The sequence below is a fragment of the Carassius auratus genome, chromosome 6 (assembly GCF_003368295.1).
Source record: "Carassius auratus strain Wakin chromosome 6, ASM336829v1, whole genome shotgun sequence".
In the NCBI taxonomy this organism is placed as follows: domain Eukaryota; kingdom Metazoa; phylum Chordata; class Actinopteri; order Cypriniformes; family Cyprinidae; genus Carassius; species Carassius auratus.
This window is the reverse complement of record NC_039248.1, coordinates 15,530,186-15,544,408: the sequence shown is the minus strand read 5'-3', so window position 1 is coordinate 15,544,408 and position 14,223 is coordinate 15,530,186. Positions and strand designations below refer to the sequence as shown.

At 35.0% G+C, this 14,223-nt stretch overlaps 1 protein-coding gene across 7 annotated transcripts; it reads right to left on the bottom strand.

The window, feature by feature from the left end:
• Positions 1 to 2,412: 2,412 nt before the first annotated feature.
• Positions 2,413 to 12,229, bottom strand: LOC113098250 (E3 ubiquitin/ISG15 ligase TRIM25-like). 7 transcript variants are annotated; one of them, XM_026263267.1, is made up of 12 exons: positions 11,555 to 12,229; positions 10,585 to 10,680; positions 10,200 to 10,433; positions 9,842 to 10,010; positions 9,703 to 9,729; positions 9,485 to 9,559; positions 7,324 to 7,386; positions 6,083 to 6,193; positions 5,871 to 5,918; positions 5,553 to 5,651; positions 4,230 to 4,289; positions 2,413 to 4,147 (listed from the first exon to the last, which is right to left on the bottom strand). In XM_026263267.1, the coding sequence occupies exons 1-12, from the start codon at positions 12,146 to 12,148 to the stop codon at positions 3,615 to 3,617; spliced, it is 2,109 nt and encodes a 702-aa protein (XP_026119052.1). In that variant the 5' UTR covers positions 12,149 to 12,229; the 3' UTR covers positions 2,413 to 3,614. The 7 variants fall into 7 exon arrangements, with proteins under 7 accessions (XP_026119052.1, XP_026119072.1, XP_026119058.1 ...); XM_026263287.1 differs by lacking the exon at positions 5,553 to 5,651; XM_026263273.1 differs by lacking the exon at positions 7,324 to 7,386.
• Between the last annotated feature and the right edge of the window lie 1,994 nt (positions 12,230 to 14,223).

Genomic DNA, 14,223 nt, shown 5'->3' with positions numbered 1-14,223 from the left:
ACCAGATCCAGTCTGTATCCAGATCAGAGGGTCACTGCAGTCACCCAGATCCAGTACGTATCCAGACCAGATGGTGGATCAGCACCTAGAAAGGACCTCTACAGCCCTGACAGACAGCAGAGACCAGGACAAATAGAGCCCCATATACAGATGCCCTGTAAAAACCTTGTCTCAGACGACTACCGGGACAAGACCAAAGGAAACAGATGATTGTTCTGCACAATCTGACTTTGCTGCAGCCTGGAATTGAACTGCTGTTTTTTCCTCCATTCTGTCACCGATGGAGTTTTGGTTCCTTGCTGCTGTCGCCTCTGGCTTGCTTAGTTGGGGTCACTTCATTCACAGCAATATTGTTGACTTGATTGCAAATGATTGCACAGACACTATTTAAACGGAACAGAGATGATTCAATTCAATTCAAGTTTATTTGTATAGTGCTTTTTACAATACAAATCGTTACAAAGCAACTTCACAGAATTTGTTTCTACAATATTCAGTAGTAGCTTATAAGTGGTGACTGTCAGTTTGTGCACGTATGACAGGATTTTTAGAAAAATGAATACAAGACGTAGTCAGCCAGACGATGAACATTACTAATATTATTAATAATTATTAATTATTATATGTTGCAGTCACACTTGTAGCAATATTTGTTAGTTCTGTTTGTTGATTAAGGGTTAGCATCATCTGGGGTCCTCTGAGGGTCAGCATCATCTCTTCTCAGGTGTTCTGGATCCAGACCTAGTAAATCCTAGGTACCACGGGATGTAAATCCCATGGCAAAACATAGAAACAAAATAGAGACATCATTAGCATAGCTGCTGATCCAACAAAGTAAAATTAATTAGTTTAACCCAAGCTAATGAATAAGAATGCACATTTGATCAGATGCAACTACACTCACAATTTAAAAGATACATTATTCGAATGCTTGGTGAAAAAGAGATGCATTTTTAATTCGATTTAAACAGAGAGAGTGTTTCTGAACCCCGAACATTATCTGGAAGGCTATTCCAGAGTTTGGGAGCCAAATGTGAGAAAGCTCTACCACCTTTAGTGGACTTTGCTATCCTAGGAACTACCAAAAGTCCAGCGTTTTGTGACCTTAGGGAGCATGATGGGTTGTAGTGTGGTAGAAGGCTAGTTAGGTACGCAGGAGCTAAACCATTTAGGGCCTTATAGGTAAGTAATGATAATTTGTAACTGATACGGAACTTAATAGGTAGCCAGTGCAGAGACTGTAAAATTGGGGTAATATGATCATATTTTCCTGACCTTGTAAGGACTCTAGCTGCTGCATTTTGGACTACCTGTAGCTTGTTTATTGACGAAGCAGGACAACCACCTAGAAGTGCATTACAATAGTCCAGTCTAGAGGTCATGAATGCATGAACTAGCTTTTCTGCATCAGAAACAGATAACGTTTCGTAGCTTGGCAACGTTTCTAAAATGGAAGAATGCAGTTTTTGTAACATGGGAAATATGATTTTCAAAAGACAAATTGCTGTCTAATATAACACCCAGATTTCTGACTGTAGAGGAAGTAACAGTACATCCGTTTAGTTGCAGATTGTAATTTACAAGATTCTGTGTAGTGTTTTTTGGTCCAATAATTAATATCTCTGTCTTATCCGAGTTTAATTGGAGAAAATTATTTGTCATCCAATCTTTCACATTTTGAACACTCTTAATGACATCACTGAATTCAATGATGAACTGCCTTTAACTGTCATTTTGCATTATTGACACACTATTTTCCTAATGTTGTTCAGTTGCTTTGACGCAATGTATTTTGTTTAAAGCGCTTTATAAATAAAGGTGACTTGACTTGACTTAAATGTCAAAGGGGTTTAAAATGAATAATATTCTCATTGGGAATACTGATAGTTTATCATTTGAAACGTTTGTGAGTGTTAGATGAAATGGGATTCTCTGTATTGAATAATGAAGTTTAAAATATTTTCTGTAGACAGACTTCTCTACACTAGAAACATGACACAAGGTTAACACCCATGGCATATGTCTTGCTTTAAAAAAAAAAAAACTTGAATGAAGCCTAGTTTTTATTTGACAGTAGCTTCTCCTGGCATTGTGTTTAATGTGTAACTAGGCTTGTTTGTATACCCAGATCACATACCACCATATATTACAAGTTGGAGACGATCGAGCCAAAACATTTAATTAAGTTAGAACAAAGAATTCCTTGATCAAAAATTTTGCTTTATTTTTTATTGTAATATATATATATATATATATATATATATATATATATATATATATTATTCAGCACTGAAAACAATGTGAGACGCACAAATGAACAATCACCATTACAGAAGCAGGATTAAGTCACCCCATAACAATTTCACAAATGTGATCAATACAGCAGAGGAAGAGAGAGAGAGAACAATTAATCTAGATTATTTTATATTTATTCTTATATGAGACTTGGTCATGTAATGCCTTTATTGGTATCATTCTTATATTTTACTTTATATATATTCATCTCCCCAACAATGTACAAGATTTCCATTTAAATTTTTTAAATAATCAGTTACTCTATATGATGTATCAACCAAAATTGTAATATTGCATAAAGCAAACAATAAATGTATTACTACTAAACTTTAACTAAAGCTTTCTTTCCACTATTAACATTTTTAACACATTAAACACTTGGGTTGACAGAATTGCACATAGTGAGGATACTTTGATCAGGAACCAATAAAACTCTCACTGTCGGTGGACTTTGGCCATGTGATAAAACCAACAAATGTCAAGTGCGATCATGTGATGAAGTTAAACACTTCTAACAACTCACAAGAAATACAAAATTCACAGAACGGAGTAAGATTGAATTGCGTCAACATTTGTAAACCTCATATGTACACAGAAATTTACCTTTTCTGAATTACTGACGTCAATCGTAGCAATTAAGTAAAATATTTTTGAATAATAAACGATTCAAGTGACTGTTGTCTTGCACTGTTTTCAACTTCAGCATAGCTGAGCTAGTGTCTCTTGCACCTTCTTAAGTAGTTTCAGACTAAACCAATATTTAATTTACTTTTATTTGGTTAGTAACCATAAAATAGGACAACTCTAGTCATTATAGCAAATGCAATACAAACCCATTCACTTTTATGAGGTTTATTTCTCAGACAGCACCGTAGTGTTGACCCACATCTGGCCTGTGTGAGATCCATGTGGGCCATATGCTGTCTGGGTTTGTAGTGACAGCTGGACTGCATTAGCGTGCCTTTAGATATCATCCATAGATACATCAATCTTTTTCTTTTTGGTCAACATTAAAAGACATTACCAAACATTTATAGATTTATAAACTGCTTTAAGACTGCTTTATGCATTCTGTACAGTCGCAACACACCTACATTAGAATCAAACCTGTCTTGATTAAACCCGATAAATTTATATTCTGTCATGTTACTCATGCTCCTGTCATTTCAAAAGACTTCTGATCATCTGTGGAACAAAAATGAAGATATTTATAATATAACGTAATTATTCTGGTTGTGTGGACTCACTGAATGTGGACAGAATATTAAAAATATCTTAATTTGTGTTCCAAAAGAAATATCAGTTTGACTTAGATACTTTCAATTGTTGAGCTTGCACAAAGTGACAGAAGAGGTATTTGAGAAGATCCAGAAAGCAGGATATACAGCCTCAATAAAAGGAAAGACAAATGTGTGGAAAGGGTAGGCCCTGTCCTGTACATTATAGAATGTTGCACTTCCCTGATCACAGTCCAACAAGACGCCCACGCGGCTCGGGTTGGGATTCTGCAGCACCGTCTCGATGCTGTTGTGCCATGCAGAAAGCTTCACGTTAAACCACTCCACACACCAGGAGTCTGCATTACGCCCCAGACGGCTAGACGGACCCTTACGGTCAATTCTTCCATATGCAAGTCCCAGTCCGCAGAAGTTGTTACTGCTCATTTTGATCTCCCAATAATGACGGCCCTGAGAGAAACCCTTTGTGCAGAGCACCTGGGAACAGACAGAAAAGCGAAGGGGAATATCTGGATAATGAGCTGGGTCATCCGAGACTGTGGCTTTGGTGTTGTTTTCAGTCAGCAAGATTCGCTTGTGAGCTGTTCTGACGTCAAAATTGAGGATAGTGCCATCTAGACAGAAGGAACAAGCATATAGATGTAAAAGGTGATAAACATGAACAAGTGGATAAAATCTAAACTATCTCAAACTCACATTTAAGAAGGTCACTTCGTTTAACAGAGTTTAGCACATCTGGTGAAACAGCAGGTGGATCTGTAATGAGAGAAAGAGGAAATAAAAAGATTTCAGAAGCCACTAATATATTGCCTTCAAAAGGAATAAAACGTCACTCATTTCATTACTGTATTAGTATAACAAATGCAAACAATCAGGCATGCATTTTCAAATATTTCTTCGTCCATGAGTTCCAGACTTAAGGCAGTCATTGCATGCAGATGATTCTCAACAAAATATAAAAACATTGAACATTTTATGATTATATTTATTTGTCCAATTATATTTGAGGCCCTGAAAATTGTGTACGGTGTATAAAAATAGCTGTAATTCCTAAGCATTTTATGTTTTGTTTGTTTTTTCGTTGAACCCCTTGAATTACAATAAAGTCTGTTGTGTTAGTGTCCATATATATGGACCTGACTGTGCGTGCGTGTGTATGTATTATATATATATATATATATATATATATATATATATACATATACATATACATATACATATACATACACACACACACACACACACACACACACATACACACAGTACAGACCAGAAGTTTGGACACACCTTCTCATTCAAAGAATGTGAAATCTACAATTTTCATAGTCATGAAAATAAAGACAACTCTTTGAATGAGAATGTGTGTCCAAACTTTTGGTCTGTACTGTATAAGTAAATAAAACTAGGGGTGCTCCGATCACGATCGGCCAATCGTTATGCGCATCTCGTCAGTAAAGCCGGTTCTCTAATCAGCAGTTAATTCCATCAGGTGCGTGATTTCACATAGAGCAGCTGTTACTACACAGAGCCGTTGTTAATAGAGAAAATGCGCAAATCCACTTCATTTTCAGCGTTTTTTGGCGCATCTTCTCAGTTAACAACGGCTCTGTGTAGTAACAGCTGCTCAATGTGAAATCACACACCTAATGGAATTAACCGCTGATTAGAAAACCGGCTTTACTGATGAGATGCGCATTAACGATCGGCCGATCGTGATCGGAGCACCCCTAAATAAAACACACAAAAATCTATATATTTTAGTGTGTCAACAATCAGTGCCTTTTTTGAAGAATACACATGTGCATTATTAATACTACTTCTTTGTGTGGGAACTTCACCCCTGCCTGACATTCAATAATATAAAAACGCCTGGTCTGATATATTTCTTTTCTGCTTCTAGAGCAGCATCTGCAATCTATTCTGGAAATACAGTAAATGGTGTAGTTTTGGAGCACAGACCCCATACAGTAAAGATTCAATTTTGGAGGGCAAGATTGAAGAAGAACTTTTTCCACATACTTATGTCAGGTATGTCTACAGTTTTAACTGTGATGTCAAGCAAGTTTTCCATGCTTTTGGAGAAAACAGGATTTGCTCCTTTAGAAGGATTCCTAGATCCTGGCAAAGAGGATATACATATAATGTTAGAATCATTTCTAAGAAACATTAATTTGATTCACATTCCTTTTTAGAACAATTTGAGAAAATCTCTGTGAAACATAAACTAACACAGGCCCCTCAGTTTTTAACATGTTTGAATATGTTCATCACACATAACCGTAATCAGGCAAACATTAATAGTCAGATGTAAAATAATGGGGGATAGTCAGAGCTTACTGTTTGGCTTCTGGTCTTTGCGATCCTTCTGATCTTTAGCAGGCTTGCCTATCAAGAAATAGAAGAACAATGAGAGGAAGGGGTACATTTTAATGTGTGTTTTTTATGGCTCCAAAATATAATTTAAAAATATTATAATATATATATATTATATATATATATTATAATATATATATATATATATATATATATAAAAAAAGCAGATGACTTGCTGAAATTTTTCTGTTTAGTTCCTGGAGCCTTGGCTTTGGGACCACAGGTTGGACTGGGAGATATCAAAAGTGCTGAAGGGTCAAACCACGCAACTGGTGCCTTTTGCATCCCTTAAAAAAAATCAAATATATAATTAATAAAAGAACAAATAAATATGTGATTTAAAAACAGCAATATTATGTATTCTTTTATTAATATTACAACAAAAATTAAAGTCAATGAAACATTACTTTAAATAACTTAAATAGCATTATGCTGGTAGCGGTAAGGTAAGGTTTTTGGCCTGTCCCATACTATGATTTTTCTTTTTCAGCAAGATTTTTAATTTGCAAAATAAAGCCAAAATTATATAAAAATCACATTTGCAGATCGTTTTAAATTTAATTGTTAAGCAATGTTTTTGGGATAGGTGTACATTTTTCTATAAATTAAAAATAATTTTATTGGTGTCAGCCTCATCAAAAAAAAAACAGTGTAAAATAATGGCACATTCAAGTGGCATCACCTCTGGGAGGTTACATCTCTCAGGATTCCAACACTTAAAACATAAAAAGCATGTTTCTCGCTCTTCTCTTTAATGTTGTATTTTTCTAAATTCAAACACTTATTTTACACATATAATATAATCAATATCTACAAGTTTTGATGTGTGTAACAGGGATTTTGTGTCACCCTTCCAAGTTTTTTTTTTCATGCAACCATCTATTTTATTTTGGACCTTTTTAAACTTTTTTAATATCACAATATCTCTTAAAAAAATAAATAAATAAATAATTTTTTTATTGACGTGGTACCCTTCCAAAATTAGGATGTTCTTAAAAAAATTTTATAATCCCATTGAAAAAAGGGACTAAAATGCTGCTCATATATGTGAAAACTATCACATAGTTCTTATTAAACAATAGTATATAGTAACACTTGTGTCTGTAACAGGGTTGACCAAAATACCAACATGAGGTAAAATAATAAATTGTTAGCTTCAGATGGCACAATACACTTTTTTTTGTCATTTTAAGGTGTCTTCATTTCATGGATATTTAAAAAAAAAGTGAATTAAATATTTTATTTTTGAATTTTTACAACTGGAAAAGGCACCGATTTCATGTAAATACCCCTAAACATTGGGAGAAAAATGATTTAAAAATGAATGAGAAAAGATAGTGATAAATGGATGGGTTTAGGTTATACTGAATCAAGAGGCACCAAAGGCCCATCCAATTGCATGCGAGTTCCTACTTACACAAGTCTCTTGGATTTGGCAAGAGGGGAGGAATCTCACTTGGGATTCCAGGGAATTGGTTTCCTAGACCAAAAGGATTAGAAAAGCAGTTCTAAATCTACTGGCAGCAGTTTTATTAAGAATAATAAGGCCCTATGGCTAGGTGATTTTTATTTTATTTTATCAATTAATTTAAATTTAATTGATAAAATAGTTTTGCCACAACTTTATTTCAGGAATCACGACTGTAAATAGTAATATTACCAAATGTTAAGAGTTAGACACGTTGACAATATGCTAATGATAACAGTTATAGTTTTTTTTACAGACGCTAGGACACATTTCTCAATACCTAGGTCACGTTTGCAAAACTCTTCACACAGTGAGCACAACAGAAGTCTATGTGGGCTAAACCGAGGATCAATTATCATTGCTTTGGCACAAAATGCATTCAATGACTTCATCTCTCAAATTTCATGAATTCTTTTCTCACTCACACACAACAACTGCCAAAACTCTTTGTACACACAGGCCAATTTGCACATGCTTACATACTGTTTTCAAAACTGTTAAACTTATGTTCAAAATGATAACAGTACAGAACTGAATAAGACAGCAATTTGCTACATTTCTACAGTAATATTTGAATGAAATATATTTTAAATCTTAAAATTAAATGCTATAAAAACAACTGGACATTTAGTAGATTAGCATTACTATTATATCTATATCAGTGGATGGTGTGTATACAAATTCCTCTATTTTGGAATTAGTGCAAAAAAATAAAAATAAATAAACAACAAAATATTGACGAATTCTGCATAATGTCTGATTCATTCAAGTAACATATATTGCAGTGAATTATAAACATAGATATCTCCTTGTTTTACTCAAGAAAACATTCTATAATGCTACATGTTGATAGTGTTTTTTAGGTCATTGTTTTGTGGGTGACAAAGTGTCTTTGTCGACTGTCAACCTTTGCTAGTGTTCTGGAAGAATGAGTTGATTTGAGACCTGCATAAAGTGTTTTGGTAGTTGTAGTGCATTTTGAATGTGAAATGAACTGCTTTGCCAAGCTGAAAGTTGGTTAGGAGAACTGTGTGAAGAGTTTTGCAAAAGTGACCTAAGTATTGAGAAATGTGTCCTAGCGTCTGTAAAAAAACTGTAAGAGAAAACAATAATCTGACCGCATGAAGGTGCACGTGATTAACTGCTCATGTGTGATGCACTCCATGAGGGACCGGAAGAAGAATATATTTCTAGGTGCTATTCACACAGATTGTTGAAAAAGATACGACAGGGGCAGTGGGATAGGAAAAAAATGCAAGGAGATGGGAGCTGAACTTCTTATAACTTGAGCACTGCATTTTTAGAATTACATTTCATGCACATATTAGTGCTATGGTCAAATGCATCCATCAAGTGCATGTTTATAGAGAAAAAAACTGAGCAGTGGATTGCAAAAACATGTAAAGAACTAAATCAGATTTTTCATGTTTGCATGAAATAGTCTACTGAGACAATAGTCTGCTGGTCCTACACTTTTAGTGATGTTGAATTACCCTGAATTTTGACCTTTCTTTTTGCATTTCTTATATTATTCCGTAACATACAGGTTTAAGACAAGCTTGTACAAGAAGTTCCTTCATATTTCATGCATATTTACTGTAAAAATGATATCTAACAAGTGATTTGTTTTACATTTATATCATGTTGACAACTTAGGCCACGATCAGAGAAAACACGTTTTTTTAGGTTTGAAAATGGACTGTGCAGTGCACTGCTGTTTTTTTTTTATGTTGCTAGCCAACCACTGAATCAGCTGTCCTGTCAGTCTAAACCAGGATTATAGTGCAAGCGAACCAGAATCTTTGATTTGCTGTTAAGTAAACTGCCATATTAGCAGAAACTTTTAACATGGTAGTTGTGGTCAGTTCTGAGTAACCTGCGACAGTCTCCTCCATCATTGAAGTCTCCAGACATTCTAAGCTACTGTAAACTTCCTTACATGTAAAATTTATTCAACTGGACAATGGAAAAAAATGCAAATGACGCTGGAGCGTTCAGAGCACTCCTGCAAAATGCAAGGCACAGCAGGTGGCCAAAACACAAAACACCTGGGGCACATAAACAGCACACAAATGCTCACTGACAATAGAAAACAATTTTAAAAAGGCACCTCTCACTGGAAAAAAAGCATTCTGTCTGATCGGGTCCTTAATGTGTGGTACACTCGGAATGGGACTTTCTTTAACTAGATAGAGAATGTTAATATAGAGAATGTTACTTGAATCATATTACATTTTTAAGGTGATTAAATGTTAGTTAATTGTGGTTACATTTGTAAGAGCCAAGAGGATTTAAATGTAAATAAATAAATAAATAACACAGTCTCACCTGCGCCAAGAACAGATTTCTCAAACTCTGTAAAAACATATGTACATCAAAACTCTTAGCATGCACTATGACTCTGTATGGTGTTGCTGTACACAAACATCAAAACATGCTGAACAATTTACACAAGCTCTGCACTTACCTGGTTTAAGTAAAGAGATTCTGTTTTCTAATGGCTGCTCCATTAATCTGGTGATCCACTCCTTCAGTGCAACTGCAGAGGAATGATAAGCTATCACCTCTTTACTTTCCACATTCACACGAGGGTTATGGGGCTCAAAATTTACCACAGAGGGCAAATCCACAGAGGCCTGAGACAGAGATTGGTAAAGTCAAGAATACAAACAAAGTCTATGTAGCCTGTCTTGAATTGACTCTTTGTAAGAGATCTAGACCAGCACTGAGCTTCACACACAATATTTAATCATATATCTAAGGCACAAATAACAGTAATAAAAATATATTTCAATATTTGGTCACATAATCACACTCTACTTCACCTTTATGAATGCTAGTGACTGCGACTGGTCCAGCAGAATGTTGATCTCAGATTTGGTCCTACTCATCTTCTCGATGTTCTCATTAAATTTCTTTATCATGGTGACCAGTTTGCTCTGACCTTTTTCCTGTTCCTTATCGATAGTAAGCATGGCTTCTTTCTCATCTCGGTCAATCATTTCTCTAATCTGCCTGTATTCTGTCTCAAGAAAACGTTTGCGGGTTGTAGCTAGGTCCTGGAAAAGCAAAACCAAAGGAAATTAAAGCTCCACATGCTGACCTACAGTATGTGATAGTTAAAACTGTATATGCACATCTTGTCATCTCTTACAGTCCACTCATCTTAGTCTGCTAAAGATTCCAAAAGAAAAAGAAAAATTTCCAAACCTTTAATTTGACTTGTTGCTCCTTCATTTGTGTAATAACCTGCTGATTCTTGTCCATTTTGACATCAAGGATGTTGAGCTTGTCAGTCAGGTCAGTCTAAAAAAGTTTTAAGAATAACAACAATTTTAGGGAATCCCTTCATTGCCGTATGTTTAAGACCACACAATCCTGCTAGATGTTTACATCGCTGCTTCCCGAGACTCGAACCCACAACCTTTGAGTTACAAGTCTGACTAATAGAGTTGTAATCTATTGCTCTTCCTGTTCCATAATCGATGAACTTTGCAACATTGACAGCTCTTGAACTGAACTGAATCAACAATGGACTTAATTGAGCTGACGAATCTAGAGCTGCTTTAAATAATTAATTTAATCTTTGATTACATTTGCAACATCCTCTGTCATTGAACTAAATTTAACAAACATTGAACTGGTTTACTTTTTATTTATGATGCTATCTTCTAACTGAATTCAATTGAATTTATAATTTGGTGGACTGCAACACTGACAATGTTACGGAACTAAACTGAATCAGCACTGACCTAAATTAAGACAAATAATGACAACTGTCTTCTGTTGAGCTGCTCTTCAGCCATTTTAGAATTTCAGGGTTTTGGTGAAGCTAATTTGAAACGATCCGTATTTTATAAAAGGGCTATATAACCGTGACTTACAGAATGCTGATATCCGGGTACACCGGTGTTGTACCCAGTTCGGATTCCTACTTGGTAGGTTTAGGAGTAGGTGTGGTGGAGGGATTAGGATTACGGAATAAAATAGCGATTTGAGTGACGTATAACATTAATTTGGCAAGGGGTCAGAAATCGAGCTGCGCTCTTGCTCGTGTGATATTACTTGAGTAGATTATGCTGAGGTAAAAAAAAAAAAAAAACTTATCAAGATTATCCATGATGGGTCATTTGTTCACATCTGTCTCTACATTCAGGTTTACAAATAGGCCCTAAATTACCTTTTGTTTGAAGCGTCGCTCATCTGCCGTGATAAACTCACAGCCTTTATGCATTTCCTGCAGACAGGTACTGCACATAGAGTTCTGGTGTTGATTGCAGTAGAACTCCATCAGTTTGCCATGATCTGAACAGAGACGCTCCATCAGATCTGGCAACGGATCAGACAGTTGATGCGCCCGGAAAATGGCATTCTCCCTGTGGGGCCTTACATGCTCCTCACAATAAGACGCCATACATGTCAGACAAGTTTTGACGGCTTTAGCTTCCATGCAGTTATCACATTTGATTACATCTGGATCTTTCATTTTCACCTCAAAATGTTCCTTGACTGGTTCAGAGACGCCTGCTTTTATTCTATAGGCGTCGAGCACTGCGCTGAGGACGGTGTTCTTCTTTAATTCAGGTTTACTGGTGAACACCATTCGACACTGAGGACAGGACAGAGATGATACCCTGTCGTTCCATGTCGCTTCGAGACAGTTAGCGCAGAAACTGTGTCCACAGATTAAACTCACCGGGTTCTCGAATAGACATAAACAGATACTGCATGTTAATTCGTCTTCAAGACCCAGCAGAGACATATTTTCCGCCATTGTGACACGTCCAAGTTAACAGCGATCACTGAGTCAACACACTTCTCAACTGCGCCCTTTACAATGAAAACGAAACTTAACTAGGCGGAGGCGGAGACACGAAACTTCAATGGTCCACGTGACACAGAGTAATGAATCAACTAATGAACTAAGAGTCTTCGATAGACTAAATATAAAAAAAAATACCTGCGATTGCTTTTTGAGTGCACTGATATCCTTAGGTCATATGTAGAAAATGTTTAATTTAAATAATTACATTCTTTCATGCTACATTCAAATGTTCTAAAACAGTTTATATAAAAAGGAAATGTAATAATAATGTTTTTTTAATTTAAAAATGAAACCAGTTTGTTGCGTTGTGTCTCTGTTTATTTATTTATTGCTTAAACGTACAAATATCGTTCTCTCATGTTTCTCGAATGTACACAAGAGGGTGCTGTTTGATTATAAAATCGTTGTTTGAATATTTGGTTGGTAAAAACAAGACTGACAGTCTATGTAGAATTTGGAAGATTCTGAAGAACTTTTTGAAGAATCATTTTTGCATTATTATTATTTTATTAGAGTATAGTTTCTACATCAAGGTGTTTATTATAGTTGCCACTCAATTTCACTAGTAAGTCCCTTCAGCAAATTGCATTCATTGAAAGAGATCTCTGAATCTGTGATTGATCTCATAGGCTATATGAAAGACTTTGGTGAGTCAAGGTGAATTATACTTTAATCTGAAGTTTTTTGTTTTTATTCTACAATCTGTATTTAGTATTCAACAACGTATTTTATATGCTATTTATTAATTTCTCTTCTGGTTGCAAATAGATATTCACAATATATATTTACATGTATAGGCCTATTTAATTAATTAATTCATTCATTCATTCATTAGCCTATTTGAATTAATTATGGCCCAACTTTGAACAGAGATATTTTGTACAAGCACACTTTTATGGGGACATTTTCAGAACCTTTGAACAACATATACTATTATAATACTTAAGTTGTAATATATAATTATAGTCTCATTGGCTGAGCAGTCCCCTAATGCCTCCATTCCTCTCTTGTCCCCTGATTCCAAACACATGATTCTGAATACTGGTTATAGAGTATTAAATGTAGAGAATGAAAGTTAAGAGAATAAAAATTCCATCTACACTTGACCCAACACTAGCACTCTCTATTCTATTTCTATTCTGTCTACTTGTTTTCATTTTATTAATTAAAAACATTGACCCTCTAACACTATTCTATTTCTGTTCTATACTGGTTTGCTTTTTATTTATTATAAAAAAAAAAAAAAAAAACTCGACCCTTAATACTAGCACTCTCTATACTATTTCTATTTCATCTACTTGTTTTCATTTATTTATCATAAAACACATGACCCTCTAACACTAACTTGGCCCTCTATTTCGGTTCAATCTACTACTTATTATTTTTATTCATTATTAAAATAATGCTACATGTACTGCATTAGATTATCCAAGTCACCGCACTTACATAGTGTTGCTCTTTTGTTGCTTTGATTACTTCTATTGTCCTTCAACTGTAAGTTGCTTTAAATAAAAGTAGCTATTAAATGATACATGACTATTATCATTTTAATTAAATTATAATTTAAGTACAATTAGATTTAGAATGTTTATGGAGTCTAATTGCCTTTTTACGTTTATGTTAACTAACTTGCTTAGTGACTTGCTTCTGCCCTAAATTGTAAATGATCCACAGAGGTCTAAATAAAGGTTCTTGAGTGTGTGTGGTCACATGTTTACTGGCTGTCAGCCTGACACACTTCCTTTCTGTATGTTTTCACACAGATTCATATATTTTATTATTTTATTTTTCTAATTAATTACTTGTCCTTTAATCTATGATACATTATTTTGTTGTTTGATGAAAAATACAGCAGGCCACTTGGCTTCAAAAATTCATACTGAGTTTGCCTCCATGCATCACACTGAGACCTGACAATAACTCTCAGCGGTGTTAGTGTGATCACTGACTTTGACATCTTCTGGCACGGTGTATGACATGTTTGGCACCATGCTTATCTTATATTGGCAGCTGATACGTCTCAG

Bases quoted from the DNA above. Each gene is read 5' to 3' on its own strand.
- LOC113098250 (XM_026263267.1), bottom strand. From the start codon at position 12,148: ATGGCGGAAAATATGTCTCTGCTGGGTCTTGAAGACGAATTAACATGC. The intron at 10,681-11,554 runs GTAATTTAGGGC...AAACTTTTTTAG, and splicing joins AGCGACGCTTCAAACAAAAG to ACTGACCTGACTGACAAGCT. The intron at 10,434-10,584 runs GTTTGGAAATTT...TTGCTTTTCCAG, and splicing joins AGCAACAAGTCAAATTAAAG to GACCTAGCTACAACCCGCAA.